The sequence below is a fragment of the Panthera pardus genome, unplaced genomic scaffold (assembly GCF_024362965.1).
Source record: "Panthera pardus isolate Hobbes unplaced genomic scaffold, ASM2436296v1 HiC_scaffold_3, whole genome shotgun sequence".
In the NCBI taxonomy this organism is placed as follows: domain Eukaryota; kingdom Metazoa; phylum Chordata; class Mammalia; order Carnivora; family Felidae; genus Panthera; species Panthera pardus.
Window position 1 is genome coordinate 23,777,749 of NW_026526876.1, and position 13,781 is coordinate 23,791,529.

Genomic DNA, 13,781 nt, shown 5'->3' on the forward strand with positions numbered 1-13,781 from the left:
TCTATTTTCCCCTTGCCCCAATCCCACTGCCAGATTTTTAATCATCATAGGTTCTGCTAAAACTCTTTGAATTTCTCATTTAATCCATATTCAGTAGGATAAATAAAGCCTGATTCCTTGATTTTTTTTTTTTTTTTTTTTTGGTAGAACTCAGCAGTGACTGTAGGAGAGATTTGGTTTAACTTTGAGAAACAGAAAAACAAAGATATGTAAAAATACGCGACGTACACAGGATCAACAGAATTTTTAAAAAGCCTTTGTATAGTTAAATCCCCCAGAGTAAGGAACTGTGTAAGAAATGTGACCATACTGAAATCTGTAGAGGAAAATACGTAACGCTGGAGTTGTGAGCTTTTCTTTCCTTTACAGTAACTTTTGACTACCATTTAGGTCACTTCGGGCAGTAAAACTCAAAACATCGGTTTGTACCTTTAGCAAAAATAAGTGCGGCTTACAGTCTCCCCCACAGATGCCCACGTGTCAGACTGTTTGGAAAATTCAGGATCTGCCGCATTCCCAGACTCTCCTAAGGGCAAGAATCTAAAGGCATCCTCAGTGTCCAGATGTCTCAGGGTGGTGTCCGATAGAGGAACGAGGCAGCAGTTAGGAGAATTGAGGACACTGCAACCCAGACACTGCGGCGGGGAAGAGTGGGAGCTGCAAAGTGAATGGAAATGCAGTCCTGGGAGAGAACCACTCAAAAGCAGGGAAACATACTAGCAAGGCTTCTTAAAACTAGACGCCACCGGGGAAACTGATGGCAGGGCCGCAGGTCAAGGGCACACGCTACTAGGTGTCAGAGTTTGGACTCAAACCCGAGTCCCTGACATCAGGCTCCTTGTTTTGCCTGTGCCTCCGGGGAGAGCCTGGGGAGTTCTCCCAGGAACGTGCAAAACCCAGGCGACCCGGCCTCGGCTGCTGAGTGATCAAAGCTCTGCGGCTGGGGGCGCGCGCCTGTACGCGCGCGAGCTCGGGCCTCCTCGCGCCCCACTCGCCCCGCCCCCCCCGGAGCCCCGCCCCCAGGTGCGCCGGCCTCGCGGGCGCGACGGACCCCAGCCTGCGCCGGGGCGCGCCGAGCCGAACGACGGGAACGCGCGCGCCTGCAGATCCCCATCCTCCGGGAGCCCCGCCCCCAGGGGTCTTAGGCAGGAGGCGGAGCCTGGCTTCCGGCGCCGCGCGCTCCCCTCGCAGGCGCGTGGCCCGCCCTGCGGCTCTGGAGGGCACGGGAGGGCGCGCGCGCGCTCGCGCGGGGCCGCGCCCTCCCGCACACGCTCCCGTTTGCAAGCTCCGTCACCCGCGCGGTCTCCACAGGCGGAGCGCGTCCCGGCCTCGCCGCGCTGCGGCTCGGCCCTGAGGTGAGGGGGGCCTGAGGCCCGCCGTGGGTGTTGGGGGGGGTTGGTGGATGTCGCCGCCGCCGCGGGAGTGACTGGCCGAGGAGAGGCCGGCGAGGGAGAGGGGCGGCGCGCAGGGGCCGGGGGGCGGGGGGGCGGCGGCCGAGCCGGCGCGCCGAGGGGGACCGCGGGAGCTCCCCGCGGGGAGGAAGCGCGGCTTGCGGCGGGCCGCGTGGGGGCCGCTGTGTCCCCGCCGGGGTGTCTCTCGCCCGGGCGGCGAGGGAGGGAAAATGCAGTGCGGGTTCGTTCCCTTTCCCCGCGCCCGGGCGCTCGGCGCCGCTCCTGACCGCGCGTGTCCCCCGGAGTTTGGGCGAGAGGAGAAGGCGCCGGGCTCAGGACGCGATCCCCGGGACTCGAGGAAGGGCTCCGGCGCCCAAATCGCCCCGCGTCCCAGAAGGCTGGTTAGGCGGGAGGCTTCGGTGCCTCGGCTTGAGTCGCTGGTGGCTGGAAATGTGGGGGGGGGGGGGGGGGGTGTCTGCCGTGCTCCCGAGGCTTCCCGAGCACACGTTTTTAGACAGATGAGTCCGAAAGAATATGCACAGTCCTGTGCTTTCTGTCGGGGACGTGTTGTCGGAACAGAGGGGGAGGAAAAGATAGGCGGGACTCCCCGCTGGGAGCCAGGCTCCTTGTCATCTCGTTTCGTCCTGGCGGCACCCCTAGGAGGTGGGGCACAGGCGGAAAATGGGGCGCAGAGACGTTAAGTGCCTTGTTAAGGTCTCGACTAGCAAAAAGGTGGACGTGAGATTTCAACCCGCGGATGCCTGCCTCTAAATCCTGGGGCTTTATCCACTAGATTTTGTGCCCGCCCAAGAGAGCGATGTGATGGGTTATCTTCAGGGAAGACTCCATACGAGAAAACACTATTAGGGAGGACACTTAAGGCTCTCGGGGTATTTGGGTTAAAATCAAACTACCTAACAAGGCAAACTGTTAAGGCATCAGTATGTGCTGTTCCAGTGTTGTTTCCCTTTAGACAGGGTTGGATGTAAGGAAGTCTTACGGTCGGGGTGAAAGCAAATTTATTAACATTTTACGTGATCATTGGAGTGTCTTTCGTATTCCAGATACTACGTGGGAAGAGTACCAAGGTGAATACGATTTATAAACTCTGCCCTTGAGTCAATTGAGAGGGTGATCATATAAAATAATTTTGTAATATTCTACAAATTCGTAATCTTTACTAGCATGTGAATTAACTGGATTAGAACAGTTGTAAGCTCAAGCTTTTAGGAACCTGTTACGCGTAAGAAGAGGGATGGGGTAATGCGTTGTGTGGGGACCATTCCGTTGTTTTCAGCAAAAAAAATAGTGTCATCAGATTTAGGCTAAATCACGTGGACGGTATTTTGTTTTATTATTACCCTCCCTTCGGTCAGTTTTAAAACATGTGAAGAGAGTATTTATGGCTTATCCCCTGTTAAGTTAAATTTTACCGTGCTTTTATTAGTTGAGAAACCAGTGATGTAATTTGGCAGCAGTTTCTTTCACTTCATCTGCCAAATATGCTCTTAACCTCTCTTTCCAAAAAAATAAACCCTAAATAGCAGATTCTGTTGGAGCTCTTACGGTTCAGATTTTTAAAGAGAACAAGAGTCCACCAGTTTAGGCCGAAATGGCCCATTGTTGAAATATTTAACATTACCTTAGGCATAGCTGTAGGTAGAAGGAATAGGAGGGATAGTGGGGCGTTTTGGAAATTTGTTCCGATTGCCGTTCAGTTTTTTCAGTGAAGTAGGAGCCAAGGTTTTAATCTGAGGGTGTGGCTGTTGGTAGAAGTGAGTGGAGGTTTGGGGATTGGGAGAACGAATGAACTAGTGAAATATATGATTGCCAGGCAATTAAACAATTATTCTTAGGTATGAAAAACAAAGTAGAGGAAATGTAGGGTCCTATGTACGGGGGCACAAGATAAAGGTGCGTAATTTTGCTTACAAGGTATTTCACGACCCATCTCCATTACCTAGAGCAGACACCTGCCTCTTTGCCCCGGTTCACTGTGCCCATGCCCCCATGTCACGGGAATCCCTGTTTCTTACACAAGTCATACCCTTTTGGGATTCTAGCTTTTCCATTCTTTTTCTTTGCCTGAAACGTCCATTCCACTCTTTCCCCGATTGGACTTAGTGCATTATAGTAAATTTTACCTATCTGCAAAGTCATTGACAGTGTCTATTTTTTTTTCCATTTTATTTGATGCATAAATTTCCTAGTAAGTGTTAAGTGAATGTACCACTTTTCTTTTTTTTTTTTTTCCTCCTTTAATCAATAACAGGCGTCAGCACACTTTCTGTAAAGAGCTGGGTAGTGAATATTTTAGGTTTTGTGGACCATATGGTCTCTGTATCAGTGAACTCTGCCGTTGTAGTACAGAAAGGGTCATTGACAATACAGAAACGAATGGGTATGGCTGTGTTCCATAACACTTTATTTATAGACATGAAATTTGAATTTCATGTAACTTTACATGTCACAGATATTATTCTTCGATTCCCCCCCTCCTTGTGTCCCCCTAACCATTTAATAATGTGAAAAACACCCTTAACTCATGGGCTGTACAAAACAGGCTGTGGGCTGGACTCAGCCCCTACCTCCTGCATTGTAGTTTGCAGACCTTAGATCTATAAGGACTCTTAGCAACCCCTGATAAAGAAATTTGCAGTAAGAAGATATTGGCTATAATATCACTCTTGGTGGTAGAGAAACAAAGATAAATAAGGCAGTCTTTTTTGTCGAGGATCTCAGGGTCAAGTTCAAGATTAAGACTTGTAAACAAATAGTGATGATGGCACAGTGTAGTAAATGCAGTTAATTTATTGGTTATGGATGTGGAAGAAAGGAGTGATAATCAGCACTGCTTGGGTGAGGTAAGAATAATCTCTAACAGTTATCTGTTGGAGATAGGGAACATTTTCAGCAAAGAGCCTTTCCAAAAATCTTTGAAGCTTACTAAAAAGGTGACTGACCACATCTCTTACCAAGATGATTCAGTTTCTTTATTTTATAGGATATAATCTGGATTCATTTCTCTCAGAAATAAAAGTAATACACTCCAAATTATTTCTCTGTAACAATTATTTCTAAGACTCCTGTGCATTTTTTATTGCTTTGAGAAAGGTAACATACGTTTCATAGCAGGTATAATCAATAGTTGTTGAATAAATTAATAAATAAATATTTGACATTGAATATGGGATTATATAACTTTTAGTCTCTATTTTAAGTTAATACTTTAGAAAAGGAAGATGGGCTTTAGTGGGCTTTGAATTTTCCTGCAAGTTACAGATTTAGGATGAATTGTTTCTATCCAGGAAAGTTCAATACTTGAGTAAACATTTTGTGATATTAGGTGTTTAAAACATATGTAATTATTATTTAAAAGCTCTACAACAAACAGTGCATTCCCCAGTTATGCTGCAGAACAATGAAAAGTAATATTAAAATGCTTCAGCAGAAGTTTGTACCCTTATTTCTATGTCTTTGTTATTGTTTTTAGCAGTTAAGAATTGGCTTTTTTGGACAGTGTTAGATACTCTACTGGTAAGGCTTTGAGCTGGAACTATATCAAGTTTGTTTGTTTTTTTTAATGTTTATTTATTTTTGAGAGAGAGACAGTATGAACAGGGAAGGGGCAGAGAGAGAGGGAGACACAGAATCCGAAGCAGGCTCCAGGCCCCAAGCTGTCAGCACAGAGCCCGATGTGAGGCTTGAACTCACAGACCATGAGATCATGACCAAAGCCGAAGTTGTATGCTCAACCAACTGAGCCACCCAGGTGCCTCAAGGAACTATATCAAGTTTTATGTTTTCCAAGAAATATGTTTTGTTAAAAATACACCATTAGGAGTTTTATTGTATTTCAGTTATTAGCTTGTGCTTTCAAAGATCATTTTCTGGTATATGCTGCAAAAGAGAAAGTCCTATGTGTTGTCTATTCAAAAAGCCGAAGGGGCGCCTGGGTGGCTCAGTGGGTTAAGCGTCTGACTTCGACTTGGGTCATGATCTCACGGTTTGTGAGTTCGAGCCCCGCATCGGGCTCGGTGCTGACTGTTCAGAGCCTGGAGCCTGCTATGGATTCTGTGTCTCCCTCTCTCTGTGTCCCTCCCCCGCTCAAGTTTGTCTCTGTCTCTCTCTCTCTCAAAAATAGGTAAGCATTAAAAAAAAAAAATTAGAAAAAAAAAAAGCTGCTTGTGACGTATGGTCCTCTCCACCATTTCCAACTCTGCCATGACTTTCATGAACTGTGTCACTAGTAAGTGTGCTCCTGGGTATTGTCTGTGTGATTCTGTTCCCACTTACAATATCAAATGTGGGCTGGCTAAGCATCCTTTCTTGCCTTTTCCCTTTATTCTTTTGAATGCCTTTATAAGGCTATAAAGTCTGGGATAATTAAAAAGAATTATAGCGTAGGAAGAGGACATTTAGAGCTCTGTGCTAAATATGGGTTTTCTTATGGTTCAGGAAAAGGCACCTGAGAAGTTAAAGACTTCACAGATGTCCCCTTGCTGGCCACACCTCATTTCTAACTTTGCAGCCTTGTTTTCAGCTATGCACTTCTGTCAGAAGCATCACTTTCATGTTACCTCCGCGGGATGGATCTCCACCTTTCTTTCAGGAAACCTCATTCCCCCACCCTTACGAGTTGGTTTCATCTCAGAGACCAGCCCTTTATCTTTGGCTTCGGTACAGAAAGCACTGCCTTCCCACATCCTTCCATTCGCAACCCTGCAGAAGAGGGGGGGATGGGAGTGAGAAGAAGGGACTTCTGTGATTACCGTACCAGTGTGAGTTGCGGGCATCCCGTTTTTATTCTTTTTCTTTCTGTCTTTTCCCCAAAGGACGAACATTAATTCTCAGAGCCAGTAGGGTCTCAATATTAGAAGAGGAAGCAAAATATTTTACTAAGCACCCATAATTTGCCAGGAATCTTTTACAGTAGAGTTAGTACTTTGCATTGTTACGCAGGGCAGACCTTGACAGATTTATCCCGATGGCCCCTTTCAGTTGGGCCTACTTAACGCCAGATTGGAGGGGTTAGGATCACAGATATGTCCATCGTTGCGTCTGTTGACAAAAACCTGACTATAGCTTTGAAGTTACTGTTTAGATGAAAGGTTGATGAAGAATTAAACTCAAAGTTATATGAAGAATTAACATTAAGAATATTTCATTTTTTTTCCAGACCGCCAAACCAGGTGTTTCATGTCAGGAAGGAAACGAGCAGCCAATGGCTTTTCTTCTTTAAGATGTTTTAATAACTTTAATAACTTCAAGGTTATTGAAATGTAACATTTTCACATGATTAGACTAGAGCTCATGAATGTAAGAAACGTTACTTTGCGTAGGTCAGGGTCATGAGCACGCTGTGAAGGCGCACACATGAGTTGTGTCTTTCCACAATGTCAGCTTTACTCAGTCATAGAGCAGGAGTGACATAAGCGTAAAGCAGTTTCAGGATTCCAAACTCAGTGACATTTCACCGTGTGACTAACTTGGCGTATACAGCACACAAAGCAAAACCTAAGACAAGTCACACAACAAACAAGATAACACAGAGGGTAGGAAGTTAACGAACCGAACGTGAAGTCAGTCAGTGGGCACGTTGTTGAGATAAGGCCTGGGCCTGGTCTGGGTCAGCTCCCGGCACTTACTGCTTACTGTGTCTGAGCGGTGAGGGGTGTCGGTTCTCTTCGCAGATCAGTCGGGCGGAGCCTTCAGCAGCAGCTACTTCTGATCCGTCGGACCTCGAGGAGTCCTGTCTGAAGAGTGACACTTGCTGCAAAAACCCTCCCTTCTTAAAGGGATTTAATCAGTCTTGGGCCCTGCACACCTCCTCTGCTTCTCCTTGTTATCAGTTCTGGGTGTCGTCAGCTGTCACTGGTCTCGGCGATATCTGGTAGCTGCAGTCAGTACCTTACCTGCTTGCGTCACCGTTTGACACAGGCCCCTGCCTGACATGAGTGACTCCATCTTGCTGTCTATAGTCAGTTATACTGATCCATCTTTATAATTTCTTAACAGATTTCTTAATCGTTTTAGTCCCTTTGTCCTTCACCATCCATTCTAGGAGATTTCCTTGACTCAAGTCTTCTTTCTAACTCAGTGATTTGCCTTCAGGTGCTGTTCACCCCATCTATTGAGAATTTTATTTCTATCAGTCTGTTTGATTTCCAGGTTCTGTAAGTAGGTTTTTCTTAATTGCCTTGTTCTTGTTTCATGAATATGATATTCTTTGTTATCCTTTTGAGGATATTAGTTGTACCGATTGTATATACCATAGTCCTCAACACGTATCATTGCTTGCCATGTGGCAGACACCATTTTCATGTATTAATTTTTATTTACATGTATTAATTCTCCTCATCATTTCAATAAGCCAAAGAAGTGGATACTATTGTTATTTCATTTACAGATGAGAAAACTTAGGCACAAAAAAGTTAAGTAAGTCGCCCAAAGTCTCAAGGCTAGTAAGTGGTGGAGGCAGGATTCACGTTTAGTTGGTTTGCTTCCAGAGGTCCCACTCTTAACCATTCTACTACATCAGGCATTAATTATTCTTGTGATTGTCATTGTTGACTTTGGAGTGTCTTCTTGGTATCGTTATTATGTGAGTGTTTATACTGATTCCAGTTTCTTTCAGCATGTTTGAAGATAATGCTTGGATTTACTATAGCCTATTGTGTTTTGGTTGTTTTGATATTTGTGCTGGGGGAGGGGAGAATAGTGCCAGGGTGCAGAAAGTCAGTAGTTACGTGAGGGCTCGCACTGCCTCTAAATTTAAATGCATACACTTATGGGGCGCCTGGGTGGCTCAGTTGGTTGAACATCCGACTCTTGGTTTCGGCCCAGGTCATGATCTCACGGTTTGTAGGTTCAAGTCCCACATGGGGCTCCGTGCTGACAGCAAAGAGCCTGCTTGGGATTCTTTCTTCTCTCTCTCTCTCTCTCTCTCTCTCTCTCTCTCTCTCTCTGCCCTTCCTCTGCTTGCTATTGCATTTAAAAGAAGTAAACTTAAAAAAAAATAAGTACGTACATACACTTACTCTTTGAGATGAAAGTAGATGAAGAGGTGAGGTTGGGATTTTACCTGATAGGTTAACCTCTTCTTAAAAAGAGGTTATTGAAAATCTCTTAATTCAAAATAGAAATCTTTTTAAAATATCAAAGTCAAATGCAGATGCAGTATCTTCTTTTTATAAATATTAAATAAACTGCTAGCTTAGTTTATGTTTGTGTTGATTTTGAATCTTTTTGGTAGAGAGGGATGACAGATGATGACGGGTCAACAGAGCCTCAGATTGATGAGATTATGTGGCCAATAAGTAGAAAGTATTCCCTGAGAGACCTGGGCACAGTGGCATGCAGGACCATTTGACTAAGGAAAAGGGTGAGGAAAGAAAAACCAACCTAAAGAATAGAGCTCAGGAGCAGAAGGAAAACAACATAAAAGCACCTTTTGCTTATGAAGGGATTTTGTGCTTTGGAGGAAAGGACATAAAACCACGGATTGACTAGATACCAATGACTTCTTTGAAGTCACTGTATATGATCTTCTATATTATATTATCTTCTATATTATCTTCTGTATATTATCTTCTATAGAAACATTTCCCTATTAATACTATTTTAAAGCAACTTGAAGACCTTTACATCATTCAGTGGTTCTCAACTTTTTATCTGTCCCTATACATTCCCATTAGTAAGTATCTGTGGAATTCTTCACTTAATAGGAAGGGGAGGTGGGGAAATTTTTAACATTCCCCTTTGTTCAAGCCATGCTTCACTTTGAAAATCAATATTGTCCTTATGAGTACTCTAACCATGGGGTTAAGAACACACACTGTTACATTGGTTAAGTGTTTTTGTTTGTGAGAAATAGAATCTGATTCTGGCCACTTATGTGAAAATAAAATACAGTGGGTGGATAATAGGGCATTTCACATTCTAAGAAAGAAAAACCAAGTCTTAGGCACAGTAGGTTTCAGACTTTAGGGGAAAGCTTAGTACTGCCAGTGCATGAACATTCTTTCTCCCTTTTTTTTTTTTTAAAGTATGCTGTATGCCCAATGTGGGGCTAGAACTCAACGACCCCCGGATTAAGAGTCCTGTGCTCTTCCCACTGAACCAACCAGACGCCCCTGAATTTTCTTTCTTAAATGTTTCCATTAATGTAACTGTTTCCATGACTCCAGTTTTTGGATCTCTTAGTTAACAATTTCATACTTCCAGGAGAAAATTTCATTGATAGAGCTCAGGGGTAGCTGTAGAGTGGTAGTCGTGGTGATGGTGATGTTTGTCTGTCTCTTGGCATGGTGGGTGGGTGAGTGGGAGGTAGAGGTAAGTTTTACTTTAAAGAGCTCTGATTAGTGGTGGGATGGGTGCAGAAGTTCATGGAGTTCAGACAAGCCTATTAAAGACTAAACCCTGAGTTCAGAGAGCACTTCTCAAGGAAGCAAAGCATTTGTGAGTCCATCAGCTGTTTTATGAGAGGCCTGTTTTCTAAAAATGAAGACTTAAGCATGCAGCATTCAATTTGAATGAATAATTCATTGGTGCTCAGTAAATCAATATGTTTTGGCAGAATGTTCTTGTTGTACTGGTTAATGTTTCTGTTTGTGTTGTAGTAAATCATCTTTGAATGAGTGTAGTTTTTCTTTCTTTTTTGTTCGTTTCTTCTTTTTGGCCTAGAGATGATTATCAGTATCTAGAGAATCTGATGTAACATTAATGAGACTGTTGAAAGAATTTATTTTTATGTATCCTCTATTGACTTCTTTAGTTTTGTTGTTTTTAATTTACTTATTTGATGCTTTTTTACAGTACATCTAATCGTGTAATTTTTTAAATGTATAAGTAACAGTAATGGAAAAATTGAGAAAATAGAAAAAACACAAACAGTAAAAGTCTATAATCCTGTTAAATTAAAAAAAATCTTCTTTGTGCATGTAAAGAGGACATTTATTTAATCCAAACTTAATTTATATTTACTTTTTTGGGTAAGACAAGCTGCCTCTAAAAAGTTGCCTGTTTTTTTAATGTAGGTGGAAATGGTTAGCCAGCTTGGAATAGATTGTTCTTGTTTTGGAGGGGAGTCACCCCAGTGGCCCCCATCAAATAGGTTTATATACAGCAAGTCAATAATTAATGTTGTAGAAGATGGCCTAACGGGACATTTTTGTTGTGTCTTCCAAGCTGCCCTCTCAACACCCTCTGGTGTGCAGAGACTGGGTTACTGGGATAAGCAAATTGGAGTAAGGACCACGGAGATTGCAGTTGGGTCCCTGGCCACTTCTCTTGAGTTCAGCTTTAATATAACCAACCTCTTTGAAAAACTAAGATACCTCCAACAGAGATCTACTGGCAAAAAGAGCTCCAAGGACCTCCAGAGGGTAAAGTTATGCTGGAAGGGGGATACTGGACTTGTGACAATGAGTTAGGTCATACTGTTAAAAAATAGATAAATTATTAAGATGAAATTTGTTTCCATCACTTCCAAGTAAGATCCATTACTCAGTAAGCAGTTTCTGTCTTTTCTCTTCTTTCCCCAGCCTCTGGCAGCCACTAATCTGCACTTCATTTCTATGGCTTTGTATATTCTGAAAATTTCATATAAATGGAATCACATAATATTTGATCTTTATGTCTGGCTTCTTTCACTTAACATAATGTTTTGGAGGTTCATCCATGTTGTAGCATGTATCAGTGTTTCATTCCTTTTTATGGCTGAATAATATTTAATTGTGTGTATATACCACAACTTGTTTATCCATTCATCTGTTGATGGACATTTGAACTGTTTCAGGCTCCAGGCTCCGAGCCATCAGCCCAGAGCCTGACGCGGGGCTCGAACTCACGGACGGCGAGATCGTGACCTGGCTGAAGTCGGACGCTTAACCGACTGCGCCACCCAGGCGCCCCGTGAACTGTTTCAGTCTTTTGTTGGCAAGAATGAATAGTGTTGCTGTGACCCTGCATGAAACGCACTTGATTGAATACCTGTTTTCCGTTTGTTTGGCATATACGTAGAAGTGTTCTTTTGGGTATATATTTAGAAGTGGAATAGTGAGGTCATATGGCAATTCTCTGTTCACCTTTTTGGGGAGCTGACAAACTGTTTTCCTCAGCAGCTGATCCAGCACTCCCACCAGCAGTGTATGACTATTACAGTTTTGCTATAGAGTTTCTTATGAGAAATCTACTGTCATTCAAATCATTATTCCTCTGTAGGTAATGCATGGTTATTCTCTGACTGCTTTCAAGAGTTTTCACTGTCTTCAATTTTTAGTGGTTTGATTATATGTATGGGTATGGATTTCCTTTGATTTATACTCTTTGGGGTTTACTGAGCTTTTTGGAACCTGCAGGTTTTTATCTCTTGCCAAATTTGGGAAGTTTTCAGCCATTAATTTTTTAAAATATTTTTTCATCATTAACACTCTTCTCTTCTTTCTGGAATGCTGATAATGTGAATGTTAGACCTGTGTTATTGTTCATGGTTCTTTCAGGTACTGTTAATTTTTTTTTAATGTTTTTCTCTGTGATTCAGATTGTATAGCTTCTATTGATCTGTGAAGTTCACTGACTTTCTGTTATCTCCATTATACTATTGAGGCCATTCTCTGGGTTTTATTTATGTTACTATGTTTTTCTCTTCTGAAATTTATACTTGGTGCTACTTTATGTCTTGTTTCTTTGCTGAGATTTTTTTTTTACTGTTTTTCAAGAGTGCTCACTATTGTTTGCTGGAGCACTTTTAAAATACTTTAAAGTTTTTGTCCGATAATTCCAAAACTTGTTATCTTGGCATTGGTATCCGTTGATTTTTCTTTTCTTAATAGAGTTGATATTTTCCACATGCTTTTTTTTTTTTTTTTGGTCGAGTTGTTTTGGATTGTATGAGCCTGGGTTTTGTTTTAAGTGCGTGGAGAGTGTTGATACTTTTGACATGCTGTCAACCTGGTTAGGTTCAGGTCTTATGTTTCATCTGCATTCTTTGAGCTGTGGTTTTAATTTCAGTTTAGTTTTCAGAAGCCCTTGTAGTGTGGTTTGGATCTGTCTTGTGTATGCCTCCCAGTAGTCAGACTGAATCTGGGCAGTAGTCTGTCTTTTATTCCTCAAGTCTTTGGTACACATAATGGGATTAGAGCCCTGTGTGCTCAGCGTGGGGGTCCGTTTAGGTGTTAATAAGCCATTTTTATTCTGTTGCTTTCCTGTGCTCCTCTTTTTATATGCTCTCCCTACTGCTTTCAGATTCCCCATGGTTTCTCTTTGCCATCCTGCAACCAGAAAGCGAGGGTTTATTTGTCCCATTGGGCCACACCCTTCTGCAACTGCATCTACCACATCCAGGGCCCAGCGGCAGGAGGTAGAACACCTGGGGATTTGGCCCTCCCCTTTTGAAACTATAGCTCCAATTAATGGAGAGGAAGGTTCCCTTGCCTCAGAGTTTGGGCTGCATCAAGCTTTCATTACTGTAGTCTGACACTTCTATCATGCAGTTGCTTGGGGAGAGAGGCATAGGAGAATGTAGGGGGAAAAAAAAAGATTGGATATCTCCGCACTCTACCTGAGCAAAAGGCTTCCCTACTTCTCGAGCCAGAGAGCTTTTGGCTCTTGCTTTCTCTGCACCAGTGCCTGCTTCTGATGCATTCAGTTTGGGGGATACTAAAAGACGAGAAACAGGTGGTGAGCTCACTGTTGGTTGTGGGGATTTTGAATTCTGGTTCCATCTTGGTTCACATTTACTTGGTTCCTATTTACTTTTCAGAGTCTTCAAGTTGCTGTTCCATTCATTTTGTCCAGATAGGAGAGACAGCTTGGAATATGCTTACCTCCAGCTAACCTGAGACTGAAACAAATGTTTGTTTTTGCTGTTAAATGGCATGGGCTTGACTGTGGGGTTCCAGTTTTTTTTGTTTTTGTTTTTTTTAATCTACTCTTAATAGACTGGTCCAGAAAACATGGCTACCGCAATTAGGGAGGTGGGAGTTTGGAGACAGACCAGAACACTCCTACTGAAGAATTACTTAATTAAATGCAGGACTAAAAAAAGTAGTGTTCAGGTAAGTTAAATGATCCTTTCTTATGCCTTATCGCAGTTTTTGCATTGATATGTTCCATCTTTAAGAGGTGATTTATTTTTCTGGATACATTTCTAGTATAATTTTATATCATTAGGTCCTTTTAATGTGCTTGTGAAGTAAAAACTTGTGTTAACACGGAAAAGTACCTAAATTACCTGTTGTTTTCTGAATGTTAAACATTTTAATAATGGTTCTTAAATATGGTTAACTTCTTTTTTTTTTAATGTCTTAAATGTTTATTTATTTATTTTGAGGGAGAGCGTGCACTAGCAGGGGAGGGGCAGAGAGAATCCCAAGCAGGCTCTGTGTA

The 13,781-nt window shown here is 42.8% G+C and overlaps 2 protein-coding genes across 3 annotated transcripts in view; one reads left to right on the forward strand and one right to left on the reverse strand.

Annotated features, from left to right (window-relative positions):
• The first annotated feature begins 1,204 nt into the window (after nt 1-1,204).
• Nucleotides 1,205-13,781, forward strand: part of ABCA5 (ATP binding cassette subfamily A member 5) — a 71,739-nt gene continuing 59,162 nt past the window's right edge. Inside the window, exons 1-2 of one of the 2 annotated variants that reach the window (XM_053892353.1) lie at nt 1,205-1,355; nt 13,334-13,450. In XM_053892353.1, the coding sequence (XP_053748328.1) occupies nt 13,349-13,450 (102 nt within the window). In that variant the 5' untranslated portion in view covers nt 1,205-1,355; nt 13,334-13,348. The remainder of the gene's footprint in view (nt 1,356-13,333; nt 13,451-13,781) is intronic. The other variant, XM_053892352.1, reaches the window with a different exon arrangement.
• LOC128774146 (basic salivary proline-rich protein 4-like) lies at nt 1,291-3,395 on the reverse strand. Its single transcript, XM_053892210.1, has 2 exons — nt 3,352-3,395; nt 1,291-2,047 (listed from the first exon to the last, which is right to left on the reverse strand). The coding sequence occupies exons 1-2, from the start codon at nt 3,393-3,395 to the stop codon at nt 1,291-1,293; spliced, it is 801 nt and encodes a 266-aa protein (XP_053748185.1).

Coding starts and splice junctions, on each gene's coding strand:
- LOC128774146 (XM_053892210.1), bottom strand. CDS start 3,395: ATGGGCACAGTGAACCGGGGCAAAGAGGCAGGTGTCTGCTCTAG. Junction 2,048..3,351: donor GAGGCAGGTGTCTGCTCTAG/GTAATGGAGATG, acceptor CCCACCTCCTAG/GGGTGCCGCCAGGACGAAAC.